A 14,757-nucleotide genomic window follows, 5' to 3' on the forward strand; every position below is an offset into this window, starting at 1 on the left:
TACCCCCATTACCTTCCCAAAAGGAATGTTCAGTACAACCAACACTGTATCGGTGCTTTTCTTGATTCACCTCTTGCCCATAATGAATTGTAACGAGTTTTTAAATATTGACAATTTGATGAGTGTGAAAATGTCTCATCGTTGAATTCTCTTTTCCCTAATTAATATAGCCCACGAATTTTTAAAGATCTAACTGGTATTGTATTTACCTAACTTTAACCACAGGCTGTTTAGCCTTTACCACTAGATGCCAGTATTAACACTGCTCCCCCTGTCCCTGCAACCAGTTTGCCTCTAGACTTTGCCACAAGTCTTCTGGAGGGCAAAATCGCCCTCTTTCAACCCTCTGAAGAATATTGAGGTAGGACCACTCAAAAAGAGCTGGAGTATTCGGAGATACTTGAACAGCAAGTGGTATCTCACTGATACGGTTTCCTCTCTTGGCTTCTGTGACCCTGTGCTCTCCGGGTGTTCCCCCGTCTCTCTGCTCCCTCATTCCCAGTCTGTTTTGCTGTAGTCAAGTTTCGAGAGTACACCAGGGCCTTCTGCTCTCCAGTGAAACCTACTTCTTCGGGGTTTTCATACAGCTCTCCAGCTTTAAAAGGTATCTCTATAAATACACTTTAAAAAGTGTATATTTCTGCCACATTTAGAAAAGGTGCCTTCCAACCTGGTGGGGGAAGAGAGGGCGCTGGGACACCCGGGGGCAGCGCACCTCTGCAAGAGGGCTGTCAGGTCTCGCTCGACTTTCTTGGGCCAGGGGCTCCCTTTGCGAGCGCCCACCGCGAGCGTGGAATGACCAGGTACACAGCAATCTACAGGTGACTCCAGCTGCCGGGGCTTCCAGAAAGGCCCACGGAGGGAGAGGGGGGGATGTGCCGCGAGGCGGTCAAGGCTGACGATGGCTCGGAGTGAGACCACCAGGGACAGAGACCAGTAGGGCTGAGCGCTCACAACGCGATCCCGACCCGGCCACAGCGACTTTGGAGCTCAAGCCGAGAAAGCGGTGAAATGAGTTAATCATCCGCGCCCCGCGCGCCGGTTCCCCGCCAAGGGGACCGTGAGCGCACCAGCGGCAGAAACAAGCAGCCTCGCTTTCAGGAGCCAATCAGAGACCACGGAGGCCTAGTGTGACAACCTCGAGAACCAATGAAAAACCGGAATCATCCCGGCCGGCCTCCCGAGCGACTGTCCCGGGAGAGTCACCGAGAGGAAGTTTTGTAGAAAGTACAAATTAGAAAACAAGTCTGTGGCTCGACAACGGGACACTGCGCTTACAGTGCACTGCGTGCAGAAAACAGTGTGAGCGAACAGAACCTCACCTCACAGAAACCTCGCGGACGGGGGACCTGCCAGTCACCCCCTAGCCCAGGGCTCCAGCGCGGGAGGGTACGCGCTGCGCGCTGACGTCACGCGCCGGCCCCGCCCCCCAGCCCGCCCGCCCTTATAGCGTAACCCTGGCGCGCGCGCACCATTGTGTGGCTGGACTCGGCCGCCGCTGCGGTGTGAGGCGCGTGTACAGGCTCTCGCCGTCCCCGCACCCGCACCGCGGCTTTTGACTTGCGGTCCGCTGTTCGATAGCCAGCCTTCGGGGCCCCTGCCCGCCACGGACATGCCGCGCGTCTACATAGGACGCCTTAGCTACAACGTCCGGGAGAAGGACATTCAGCGCTTTTTCAGTGGCTATGGCCGCCTCCTCGAAATAGACCTCAAAAATGGGTGAGTCGGGACTGGGCGCCCGCGTCCTCCCGCAACGCCCCGGGTCTGGCGGCGGCGGGGCTTTGCCGGACGGAAGAGGGCCAAGGCCGCGGCGCCGCGTGGCAGGGCCTCCAAGATGGCGGCGGCGCGGGGGCGCGGGAGCGCGCGCGGGTAGTGGGAGCGCGCGCGTGCGCGTCCTCGGCCTAACGACGCCTGCCGGTTCCCGGCCCTCGCGCCGCCCCCAGGTACGGCTTCGTGGAGTTCGAGGACTCCCGCGACGCCGACGACGCCGTTTACGAGCTGAACGGCAAAGAGCTCTGCGGCGAGCGCGTGATCGTGGAGCACGCTCGGGGTCCGCGCCGCGATCGCGACGGCTACAGCTACGGAAGCCGCAGTGAGTCCCACCCCCGCGCGCTCCGCGTCCTTGGGACCCTGGGGGCGGGGCTTAGGGTGGGCGCAGGCTTAGGGTGGGCGGGGTGGGGCCTCCCAGCCCGGGCAGGCGCGGTGGCAGGGGTCCATTGATTACAGTGTCCCCGGGCTTTGCTGCCTTCGCGCCTGCCCGGGGCAGCCACGGGACGCCGGAGCGCGGGGACTGGGTTGTGGGTTTTGCTTAGCCAGGGTTGGGGTGTTTGGGGAGGGGGCGGGTTAAATTTTCTTATTTTTGGTTATTTGCTAAGTTGGGAGGGGGGTGGTTTGGGCCCCTGTCAGCACTGTCGTGGGCTCTGCCCACGTTGGAAGTGAGGGATGGCTGTATTTGTTATATTCCCCTTGCTTACCTGACAGTGCTTTAGCTAGAAATGGGAATGTGTTAGTGTAGAAGTTTGAGGGCAGGCTGGGTGGCGGTGGGGGGTGGGGACGGGGTCAGGGGAAGGGTGTTAAGTTTAGATCTTAGATTTAATTAAATTGGCGGGGGCCAAAGAAAATGCTGTTTTGAAGTAATGTGGTATAGTACCACAAAGTAGACTTAAATGAGCTTCATGCTATATTCGAACTAGTTGGGGCATGTTATTGGGAGGAGGTGGGAGGGGTTTGGTTATGTTAAATGTTGATGTTGAAATTGTTGCATGTTGAATTCAAACTTTTTAACAAGTCCTTGATGTTTCAATTTGAAAGTGACCAATGGGGCTGAGGCTGTGTCCACTGAGGCTAAGATGACTGCCTTTCCTGATTGGCCTTGGCTTTTCCATACATTGTGTGACCCTTGCCCTATGACCCTTTGGCTGACCTTACCGGAAGCCATGACGACAGCAGCCTTTTGCCATTAGACGCAGGGTGATGGTGAGGATTCCAAGGGTTAGACAAAACTGGTTAATCTGAACTAGGTGACTGTTACCTTGCGTGTTTTGTGGCCAAACCACCACCAAAAACCTCACACTGTGATGTAAGTACTTAGTGTAACTAGTAAACATTTTTGTAAAATGTAGAAATGCATGTAATCAGTTAAGTTTTATATTTTACAATGTTCTGTAAAATAAAACTTAGCGAGGTAAATTGAATAAAGGAGCAGTCACTCTCTAACAGATTGTAGGAGAAGTTTAGTTGGATTTAGTCTATTTGACTTGCCCTTAATTTAATTTATGGCAAATCACAACTGTATCGAAGGTTTAGCAATATAATAGCAAAGTCCTACTCCAGTAAATAAAAGTTGATATGTTTGTACTAACTTTCAAGAAAACATGCATCCCTATCATTACAAAGCATCTAATTATTCTCTTCATGTGATAAAGGTGGTGGAGGTGGATACAGCAGTCGGAGAACCTCTGGCAGAGACAAATACGGACCACCTGTTCGTACAGAATTCAGGCTTATTGTAGAAAACCTTTCTAGTCGTTGCAGTTGGCAAGATTTAAAGGTATGTGTTATAATTTGAGATAAAAATAATATGACTAATGTTGAAAAGGTAGGCTTTTCTTTCATTTTACTTCTGAGAATGGAGTACGGTATGTAGATCTTTTTCTTTACGTTTCTAGGTTTGACCAGTCTTGTTGCTTTCTTAGGATTTCATGAGACAAGCAGGTGAAGTAACCTATGCGGATGCTCACAAAGAACGCACAAATGAAGGCGTGATTGAGTTCCGTTCCTACTCTGACATGAAGCGTGCTCTGGATAAACTGGATGGTACAGAAATAAATGGCAGGAATATTAGGCTCATTGAGGATAAACCACGAACGAGCCATAGGCGTTCTTACTCTGGAAGCAGATCAAGGTAATTTGTTGAAAGAGGGGAAAGGAGAGGAAACAATACTTGCCAAGAGTAGAGGAAAATCAAATGGCAGTACTTGAATTGGAACTTAATTGAAACAAGTTCAGTATTTGGTGTCCTTTTTATTGTGCATTATTGGGTTCTTTTCCAGGGTGCTTTCAGGCGGATTTAATTTGTAGTAAACGATTACGTTTTGTTTGCGTATTATTTTTTGTAAATGACCCAAAAGTTCGTTTTGAGATGTATTAAGATTTTTATTGTGGTGTGTAAACCTGGTGATTCACAGACCTGTACCCCTGGGGATAAAAATATATGTTTATAAAAAATAAAATAAAATAAAAAGATTTTTATTGTGTTTCTGGTTATAGATCACGGTCTAGAAGAAGGTCACGAAGTAGGAGTCGCAGGAGCAGCCGCAGTAGATCTCGAAGTATCTCAAAAAGCCGCTCCCGGTAAATAATAAGCTGTTTAGTTTTTTTTCTGATTGTTACTGTGCTTGTGTGTTCTGGCAAGGTACTGAAAAAAAAAATCGACTCTTCTTGTCCAGATCCAGGTCTCGGAGCAAAGGTCGATCACGTTCTCGATCAAAAGGCAGGAAATCTAGATCAAAAAGCAAATCAAAGCCCAAGTCTGATCGGGGCTCCCGTTCGCGCTCTCGAAGCAGATCTAAGGAGTATGAGAAATCTCGAAGCAGGTCTCGTTCTCGATCTCGTTCCCCCAAAGAAAATGGAAAAGGTGATATAAAGTCAAAATCTAGATCAAGAAGCCAGTCTCGTTCCAATTCACCCCTACCTGCCCCACCCTCAAAGGCACGATCCGTGTCCCCTCCACCAAAAAGAGCCTCAAGATCCCGCTCTAGATCTCATTCAAAGTCAAGATCACGGTCCAGATCGAGTTCCAGAGATTAACCTAGAACTCTATATTCTTTGCACACTATTATGGAACACTTTCCTACTTGCTTAGGCAGTTACTCTTCCATGTTTGTACTTGGCCTCTTCTGCAAGAGGAATCTCCTGAAAATGGGGCACACAGAAATTTAATTTGTGGCCAAATTTGATGAAAAAAAAAATGAGGTTCTAAAGAAATGGTGGCATGAAGTCAAAGACGCTCTCCCTTCTTTGTAGAATTAAGATAACTTTGATTTTATAGCTTTTGAGCTAAAATAACTTTTGTAAAGATTAAGCTCATTTAGATTTTTTTTAAGTATTTCAGCAGGATCTGCTGCAGGGATTTTGTTGTTTTGTTTGCTTTTAAATTAACCGTTTCAAGCTTTGAATACCTAAGGCTTTAGAGGGAGATCCCGATTTTCAATTATGTTGGCTTTTTATAAAGCTTGAGTTATGTAAGATTTCAATAAACATTTGCTACCAAGTTGATTGCCTTACTGAATAGGTCACTTAAGTTCCTTTAAATATTGATAATTTGTTCTTTGTGAAACTGTAAATTCTACATAAGTGTAAAAGAAGGCAAGTCTCAGACCAGCAATAAATTACTCCATTTGGATAACATTTGTGCTGTTAATCAAATTTGCCAAAGTCTATCTGCCCCTTTGAGTTAAGTTAAAAATAAAAGGTATTTTGTAGTCAGTTACATGATTTTGCCTAAATTAGTAGGTTTTAAATAATGAAACTTTTTAAACTTAAGTTTGCTCAAACTCTTGGAAGAAGTAGTTCTTAACACTTGGGATCCCATTTAGCCTAGTAATTCTATTTTCTGGAAGTGGTCAGTGTAATTAGTGTTTTGTTAGAGTATGGTTCTGTGGTTTTCAATGTTTGTTACATAAAAATGGAAGTAGCCTTTCTTTGATTGGAAATTTAGTATATTCTTGTTCAAAGTAGAAAAGCAAATACTGCATTTTCTGCTGGAAGATCATTACATTTAACAGGCACTTAACAGGTTGCTTGGTAAAATCAGTTGCTTATTAAAGTAAAATTCTACCCAACAGTCAGTCCTCCTTAGAGTTGATGAGGTTATGTAATAATGGGTTAGATCATCCCTGTAACTTTAGGACATAATGGTTGATTTGAAAAGGATTTACATAGATAAACCCTAACCTTTCTGTACTTTATTATGAAGTGTAATATGCTATGGAAGCCAAATTATACTGCAAATTTCTAGGAGGTACTGGGTAACCAGTTCCTGTATTTGTAGACCTAATTAGTTGAAATTGCAGTTTGAGAAATGAATGACCTTAGATCTTTTTGTTCAGGTACTTTTCAATGAAATTAAAGCACTCATTAACCTTGGTTTGGAACTGAGATGTAGGTTATTTGACTCAGCTTTTCTATCTTTCAGGAGCTGTCACTGTAGGTATCAAGGGCTGGGTTGTACTATATAAATAGGGCATGATGGTACGGTGCTCATGGCGCAAGTATGACTAGAAAGCATGATAATCTAGAGTTGGTTTATAGGTTCATATAATCCAGAAGGCATACCTGATAAAATGAGGTACTTTAAAAATAAAAAAAGGAGTCAAAGATTTTAGGCATCAGAATCAGAGTAGCTGGGAGTACTTGATAATGAGTAAAAAGACTTGTTATTGAGAAATTTCTGGGCTTCCTGTTACAAAATCTTAGAACCTACTCTTAGGAATATAGTGCCCCAAAAGATTGATGCTTCTTCCATAACCTTATTTTCTTTACGTTCTTACTTCCTAAAATTTAGATATTCATATGAAATGGGTTTTTTTTTCCAGTATAAACTTCAGGATTTCAGAGAAGACACTGGTGTCTGCAGTCGTAGTTCATTATTTTGCCTACTTGAAAGAACAGAAATTACAACTCTTACATGAAGAGGCACATCTCCAGCTGCCTTTCAAAATTTGGTTTAAGAATTGGCTTTGACCAAAGGTCTCTTGTTTTCAGGGAAAAAACAAAAGCTTTTAAAACCACAGCCTTTTAAAAAGGAAGGGGAGGGAATATCAAAATGTGAAATTTGACTTTGTAAAGTCATCCTTCAACTGGGCTTTCTTGTTTTAGTGTAACATCACATGGTAATAGGTTTTGTGTACGTTGTTAGCTGCCCCCAAAGTGGGTAATTGGAAGGTAAATGCCTATACCCATAAGTTTCTGGTACTAGTAAAGACCAACTTAGTGAAAACCTAGTCCTAGTCCATACCTGTGGACCTATACATCATTGGATATGCTGAAGCCCCGGAACACTGACCCACTTAAGAGCAGAGTTAACTGAAATGTTTAGTTCCTTGCTAACTTATAAGTAGAATCTGAGAGTCTACAACATGCCATGTGTACATCTGTGGCTGGATAGAGAATTTAAACAGCAAAAACAGAAATGAGCAACATGAGGATTCCCCTTTCTTTTACCTGATAATGTTGTTTGATACGCCATAGTGCCTTTAAGGCCAGTTTGAGTCCTACCAGTTCCTGTGATTACGTTCCAGTCCTGTGTTGTTACTACCTTCATCTTGGTATCTTCTTTTTCCTACTTTGTTAACCCACTTTATGCTTTATCTCAATAAAATGCTTACTGAGGGAAAGGCTCGTTTTGAATTTATTTGTATTCCCACTTAGTGCCAAACATTTGGCACATGGTTTTTTGAACTAGAGTTGGCCATTGGCAAGCCATTCCTGACTTGAGTAGGAGAAAAGGGCCTTGTTTTCAGTCCCCCAGAGACCTGCGTTTAGAATCAACATAATGTATGGCTTATCTTGGGGGAAGGTCTTTACCAGTCAATCTTGAATGTTATGGGTGAAATGGTAAGCATAAGTCATGAGTTGTGAAGATAGGTTAATATCTAGGGTGTCTGGCTGGCTTGGTGGAGCATGTGACTCGATCTCAAGGTTGTAGGTTTGAGCCCCATGTTGGGTATAGAGATTGCTTTAAAATCTTTAAAAACAAAGGTTAGGAATGCCTGGGCGACTCAGTTAAAGGGTCTACTTTCCACTCAGCTCGAGATCCCAGAGGCGTGGCATTGAGCCCCATGTAGCATTCTCTGCTCAACAGTCTGCTTTCTCCCACTGCCTGCCATTCCCCCTGCTTATGTGCTTGCTCGCACTGTCAAATAAAAATCTTTAAAAATAATAAATAAGGTTAGTAAGAGGGAAGTGTTTAGTACCATACTGAGTACTATCTGCTACTGTGAAGAATTAAGCATACGAAACCTTTTCTATATTGTCTTGCCTTATTTTCACATGAAATTTACTTGTTACCTTGTAGTGGTTGAACATTTTCCATAATAATTATTTCTCAGGAAAACTAGGAAGCTTTTAATCACCTTTTCCAAAGTCCTTAATCTAATTTCCTTCATTTAGGACTTGGAGCACTCTAAACTTTGGCAGTTTACTTTTAGGAAACTTCACATTGTTAATTACCTTGTGTTCAGAAAGTGTTTTGTCACTATTCAATTTCAGTCCTGTGGCACTTGAATGATTTTAAGGGTTTTGTTTTGTTTTAAGATTTTATTTATTTATTTGACAGATCACAAGTAGGCAGAGAGCTGGGGGGGAGTGTTCGGAAGCAGGCTCCCTGCTGAGCAGAAGAGCCAGATGTGGGCTCCATCCCAGGACCCTGAGATCATGACTTGAGCCAAAGAGGCTTAACCCCCTGAGCCACCCAGGCGCCCCAAATGTTCTTAAATTTTGACTTAATTTTAATTACAAAAGTATACGTACTTAGGAACATAAAGTGTCTTTCCTTAGAGCCCTTTGTCTAAGGTAGCTGCTATTAACAATATGTCTGTGCCTAGATTTTGGTCCTAAAATCTGTTCCAACAAGCTGTTCTTACCATGAGTGGTATCCTACAACTTGTTTTTACTTAGAGATCTGCTATTTTAAATGACTGACAAGTATATTCCTGAATGTATAAACATACTTTTTCAGTACCAACATTGTTTTATTGAAGTAATCCCTTGGCTTATGTGGCAGGAATGAAAAATATTATACTTTTAACATTAAATATCAAAGAATGAGAATATAGAGAGTTTTAACATAGTTTAGTACCTGGTAAATTTACGAACATTAAAGTTTGAACTTTTTAAAGCAGTACCACTTCCGGAATAAGTTGTATATATGTATGTTTAATACCATGTATGCTTCTGTGTGCTGAAGGGATGAGCTGATGGGATTATGTAATTGATGTAGGTCCTCAATAGCTTGTTTAGATTGTCTTGGCTGTGTAACAGCAGCCCACAGATGGGCCCACAGTGTAGTACTTAATAAATGGTTAACTTTTTTTTTTAGATTTACTTTTTTATTGTAGAGAGAGCACACGAGTGGAAGAGAGGAAATCCCCAGACAGACTCCCCACTGAGCTCAAGAGCCTGACTGGGGGCTCTGTCCCAGGAGCCTGAGATTGTGACTAAGTAGAAATGAAGAGTCAGATGCTTAACCCATTGAGCCATGCAGCTGCCCTAGTGATTAAGTGTTTTTTTTTTTTTTAAGATTTTATTAATTTATTTGACAGAGAGAAATCACAAGTAGATGGAGAGGCAGGCAGAGAGAGAGAGAGGGAAGCAGGCTCTCTGCTGAGCAGAGAGCCCGATGCAGGACTTGATCCCAGGACTCTGAGATCATGACCTGAGCCGAAGGCAGCGGCTTAACCCACTGAGCCACCCAGGCGCCTAGTGATTAAGTTTTTATACTTGAGTAGGAAGGAATTGTGGTTCCTTCAGAAGTTGGAAGAGAAGCATAAGAGTTAATACCAGCAAATTCCACCTTTGACCCTTTGGAGGAAGCCAGGATTGCTAGTTTTTTGTGTATCCTTCTGGAAATGCAAATCTAGAAAAATTGATAGTCCCCAGGTAGTTTATCATAGGTCACTGGAATTTTACAAAGACAAGTAACATAAGTATTGGAGCTCAAACACTAGGAAACTACTTGTAATTAAATTTTTACTGTTAACATCCATCTATTTATACCTATTATCAGTATCATTTCTAAGGAAGTCCTAGAATTACGATTTATAAGCAGAGGTAGGATTTAAAGCCTAGTTCAGTTCCTAACAGCCTTGAAGCATTAGAAAAAAATGTGTGTCAGATAATTCCTAGTGAAAAGCACTTAAGAAATTAGATTGAGGAAGGCTCAGAAAGTACAGAATGCACATGCTTTCAAGCAGAATTATTCTGGTAAATAGGAAAACTCTACGAAAAACTGCCCTTTTCAAATTCATTAATTATACTTTGTTTCATTTACATGGGTTTTTTGGTTTTTTTCCTCCTGATTCCTAGGAAAGTAGAGACATCTTGCTGTTGTATCCCTAAACTATTTCCTAGTAATGGGACACTGTCTATGTAACTACAGTGCGTACCAAAAATAACATCAGTAGTTTCTACTCCACGGTCCATAGTTCTGTTTCATTAGTGGCCTGCTAATCTTTACATTAGTCAGGATCATTTGCCACATTTTGTTGTCCTGGTTCTTTGGTCTCTTCTAATCTAGACCAGGTCCTCTTGACATTGTCATTTTTGAAGAGTAGAGGACAGTTAACTTTGTAGAATTTTCCCTCAATTTGGGTTTGTCTGATACTTACTCGTGATTGCATTTTTAGCAGGAATGTCACAAGAATGAGACTGTGCTCAGTGCACCATATCTAGTCATTTTGTAATAATAACCTGTAAGTCACTATTTCTGTGAATAGACAGTCTTATAAAGTTAAAAGAAAGGGTGCCTGGGTGGCTCAGTGGGTTAAAGCTTCTGCCTTCAGCTCGGGTCATGATCTCGGGGTCCTGGGATCAAGCCCCACATTGGGCTCTCTGCTCCGCAGGGGGCCTGCTTCCTCCTCTCTCTGCCTACTTGTGATCTCTGTCTGTCAAATAAATAAAACCTTAAAAAGAAAAAGTTAAAAGAAGGAGTTTTTGGTTTTAAGGAGGGAGCCAGTCATTTTCAAATTTAAGAGCTGCTGAAGGGAGAGCTTTATTGGCAGCAGATAATACCCCATTACCCCTGAAAGCAGGAGAGTGATTCTAGCCCAGGGCCAAAAAGGAGCAGAAGGCCACTTTAAATAGATGAGAGATGGCAAAGATGAACTGGAAAATAAGCTGCGACCTCACATAGAAAATAGTGCCCTCTAGTGTTGTGGGGGTAAATGCTGTTACCTAAGCACTCTTGGCAGATCCTTAAAAATTAGCTGCTCTTACTAAAACATTCTGTAAATAGTCAAACTTTACATTTCTAGCCAATGGAGGAGAAGGTAGGCAAAGCAGAGTTGCTGAATATGGTGCCCAAGTATGAGAGTAATTGACCACTACTACTTTCTAGCTATCCTAAACAACTTTGAGCGTGCTATTTAAATATATTGCTGTTCTTTTGATTTTAGAAGATTGCAGACACCAAATAGAGAATAGTGATGAAACTTGGGTAGTTACTCGGCTTTAACAGTATAGATCTGTCTGCTTCCTCCCCAGGTAATTTTGAAGGAAATCCTAGACATTCCAGCTGAGGGTAGTTCACTGTATACCTCTAAAAAACATCTTAAGTCACCTCAGTTTCTTCTTTGTAGTATATTTGTTCATGGTCACTGTTGAGTAGTTTCTAAGTCTTGATTTTGCTGACTGCATTCTCATGGTATCATCTAGCATGTTCTGGACCTAAGAACAGTGGTTCTCAAAGTGTGCTTGGACCAGTAATATCGCAGCATCCTCTAGGAATTTGTTTAAAATGCATTTTCTCAAGCCCCACCCTAGATCACTGAATCAGAAACTAAATTGTAGCCCAGCCATAGTGGTGTTATAATAAGCCTTCCAAATGATTCTGGTCCATGCTCAAGTTGGAGATCCATTATTCTAGAGGCTTTGTCAGATTCTGGTGGGGGGTTTTTTCCTTCCCAAAACTACTTGGATATCTCTTGTTGTTGGGAGGCATTGATGATCTTTGCCTAGGCTCATTAAACCATGAATTCATGATTTTAAAGAGCTTTTTTTCAATCCATGGCAGTTCTCCTTACTGGTGTGGCCTTTTTCTATCTTTAGTCAGTGGAAGTCAACTCAGGTTGCCTCCTGAGTTCAAAGCAGCCCTAGTAATCTTACCAGTTTCCTTGCTTTCTAATATGGTGGGATTTCTAAACTTTCTAGTCCCAGATGTGGAAGCAGCCATTTCTCTAATGAACCCAGGTTATCTTTATTTGGAAACGGTATTTAGCAAGCACAACTTGGGCCCTTGGGTGTTAATTGCTTCTTACTGGATCTCTGCTCTTGTGAAGGTCCTCTCCTGCAGGCTAAACATCCCCTCAGCTGTCTCAGTGTGGCAGTTTTAAAGCCCCTAACCATCTCTGTTGTCTCCTTGTATTCTGGGTGGTCAGGTCCCTCTTACAGAGCGGGGCCTGCTAGTTAGAGACAGCACTCCAGATTTGCTTTAACCTACTCAGAGCAGGGGTGCCTGGGTGGCTCAGTTGGTTAAGTGTCTGCTTGCAGCTTGGATCCTGATCCTGGGGTCCTGGCATGGAGAGTTTATTTTTGCTTCTGTCCCCCCCCCACCCGCCACCGGCTTGTGCATGTGTGCACACGTGCTCTAACTCTCAAATGAATGAATACCAATTTTAAAATCATGAATAAACTGCTCAGAACGAGCACGTAGTATGTGGACACCTTGCCGTTAGCTTAATTCTGGGTCAGTTCTGGCAAAGGAGTGAGGAAACTTTTTAATATCCCTACAGAATATCTTCCACAGGGCACCTGGGTGGCTCAGTGGGTTAAAGCCTCTGCTTTCAGCTCAGGTCATGATCCCAGGGTCCTGGGATCGAGTCCCACATTGGGCTCTCTGCTTAGCAGGGAGCCTGCTTCCTCCTCTCTCTCTCTGCCTGTATTATCTCTCCTACTTGTGATCTCTGTCAAATGAATAAATAAAATCTTTAAAAAACAAACAAACAAAAATATCTTCTGCTCCTTCAGAGTGTTTAAGCAAATACTGTGTTCTCCTGCTCTGGGTAACAGGAATAGGGGGAGAAGGAAATTCAGAGCATGAATTTCAGTGTGGTTGTAGAGTACACAACAGCATTGTAATTGGAATGAGTAAAATCTTAAAGTTACAGCTTTCGTTCACCTTTGTTATAGATGACATACCTCTGCAGACCCAGCATCGATAACTGTGGCTGTGATTGTAGTAAGCTGATTGGTGTAATATCCTGAGTCATAATGGTCCAAACTCAGTAAACACTTGTAAGAGCCTTGCCAGATTTGTTCATAGATCTACATATATTTCTATAAATCTCCCCCCCCCCCCGCCCCCTGCTTTATGAGCAGAATACCACCTGTCCCTTGATTTTGGCCAGTGGATTTTTGGCAGGCATAACATGTTAAATAGACCAGATGTTACCCTTCTCTTCCCCAAAGATGCCTGCCTTCTAATCCTGTAAACCTATCACTATGTTACCTTACGTGAAAAAAGGAACTTCGTAAATGTGATTAAAGTCTGGAAATGAGAAGATTATCCTTGATTATCCAAGTGGGTCCAGTGTAATTACAATAGGAAGGTTGAAAGTAAAAAGATCAGAAAAGGTTGATGTGAAAACAAGCAAAATGAGAGATTTGAAGATGCTACACTACCGGCCTTGAAGATGGAAGGGACCACTAGGCAAGAAAACTAAATTGTCTACAGCCTCTGGACGGAGTACAGGCCTACCCACAGCTTGACTCTGAAGGTCCTCTCCAGGCTAAACAGGCCCTTCAACTTATTTTGGACTTCTGATCTCTACAACTCTAAGGTAACACATTTTTCTTTTAAGCCACCAAAGTTGTAGTTACTGCAGCACAAGGAAAGGCTTAAGCAGCACTTGTACAAATGGGCTTGGTCTTTGGCATCTCAGTCATCACCATGACAGTTACACCCTTTGTAAGCCTGCTGGTAAGAGATGAGACCGGTGGGGCCAAGCTGTCAGTTAGCCTCAGCCACCTATAGCTTGAAACAACAGCCCAGCCTAAATCCACCAACCTGCAGACGAATGAAAAGGGAAAACTTAGGGGGTTATTTCATTTTGCCTAAAGAGATACTTGACTTTTTTTTTTTTCTTTTTTTTAAGATTGGAGTACTTCCAACAGCTCCCTCCCTGTAGAGTTTAGGTTGGAAGTGGTTGGAGTTTAGGTTGGTGGCCCTCATCGGAAGGACATACTGTCTTCTACATACAGCCCTCTTTTTACAAGTCCTGATAACCACTGTCCCATTTTCCTAGCCCCAGTGATCTTTTGCTAACAGTTGTGAATTTCCAGCAACTGACGTATACCTTTAAAAACAGACCCTTTATTAAATTTTCTTCAAATTTACTTAGAGTGTATGCCATGTTTCCTGTCCTGACCCTAACAGAAAAAAGTAAATATTTCCTATTTCAATAAAGTATAAAACATCGCACGCACTTGATGAAGTTTGCTTTTTTCATTTGCAATCCAAAGCCAGGAAAAGCTCTCTTGAGTTAACAAGTACACCAAGGAACTTTATTCTTAGCTCTCAGTAGATAAGCTTTTCTGAGGGACATACCCACCCACTCTGCCACCCTCATATCTGGCCAATATTGTCCAAGTACCTGGCTTGTACCAGAAAGCCAGTTCCAAATAGCTGATTGTGTGTTGGGAAGTGCTATGGACTCTGTATCTCTCCACAAAATTCATGTGGCAGCCTAATCCCGATGTGATGATACAGCAAGGTGATGGCTGTTTGTGAAGCCAGGAAAACTTCACTAGACATGAAATTTGCAGCGCCTTGGATGTTCCAGCATCCAGAACTGGGAGATATAGGTTTCTGTTGTTGTAAGCCATAGTCTTGTCTGGTGTTCTGTCCTAGTAGCCCGAGTGCACTAGGACATGAAGGTATCTGAAAAATGAAATCAGAAGATGGCCTGGAGCAGATAGAGCCAGAAGAAAGCAACATACTGCCTTGTACAGAGACCAGGATCTTGGATCACCTTTTCTAAG

At 43.1% G+C, this 14,757-nt stretch overlaps 1 protein-coding gene and 1 long non-coding RNA gene across 3 annotated transcripts; one reads left to right on the forward strand and one right to left on the reverse strand.

Annotated features, from left to right (window-relative positions):
• The first annotated feature begins 1,450 nt into the window (after positions 1-1,450).
• On the forward strand, positions 1,451-7,397 carry SRSF6 (serine and arginine rich splicing factor 6). Of its 2 annotated transcripts, XR_014315330.1 has the most exons (7): positions 1,451-1,719; positions 1,944-2,092; positions 2,812-3,079; positions 3,426-3,550; positions 3,696-3,904; positions 4,270-4,353; positions 4,449-7,397. XR_014315330.1 is itself a non-coding variant. In XM_082744673.1 (6 exons), exons 1-6 carry the CDS (start codon positions 1,613-1,615, stop codon positions 4,807-4,809), a joined length of 1,035 nt encoding a protein of 344 aa, XP_082600799.1. In that variant the 5' UTR covers positions 1,586-1,612; the 3' UTR covers positions 4,810-7,397. The 2 variants fall into 2 exon arrangements, 1 of the variants encoding a protein (XP_082600799.1); XM_082744673.1 differs by lacking the exon at positions 2,812-3,079 and having other exon boundaries at positions 1,586-1,719.
• Positions 5,061-14,330, reverse strand: LOC309871542. Its single transcript, XR_014315341.1, has 2 exons — positions 9,481-14,330; positions 5,061-9,270 (listed from the first exon to the last, which is right to left on the reverse strand). It is a non-coding gene; the product is annotated as an uncharacterized lncRNA (long non-coding RNA).
• Positions 14,331-14,757: the final 427 nt, after the last annotated feature.

This window comes from Mustela nivalis (assembly GCF_964662115.1).
Source record: "Mustela nivalis genome assembly, chromosome: 8".
Lineage (NCBI taxonomy): Eukaryota > Metazoa > Chordata > Mammalia > Carnivora > Mustelidae > Mustela > Mustela nivalis.

Coding starts and splice junctions, on each gene's coding strand:
- SRSF6 (XM_082744673.1), top strand. CDS start 1,613: ATGCCGCGCGTCTACATAGGACGCCTTAGCTACAACGTCCGGGAGAAG. Junction 2,093..3,425: donor CTACAGCTACGGAAGCCGCA/GTGAGTCCCACC, acceptor CATGTGATAAAG/GTGGTGGAGGTGGATACAGC. Junction 4,354..4,448: donor ATCTCAAAAAGCCGCTCCCG/GTAAATAATAAG, acceptor CTTCTTGTCCAG/ATCCAGGTCTCGGAGCAAAG.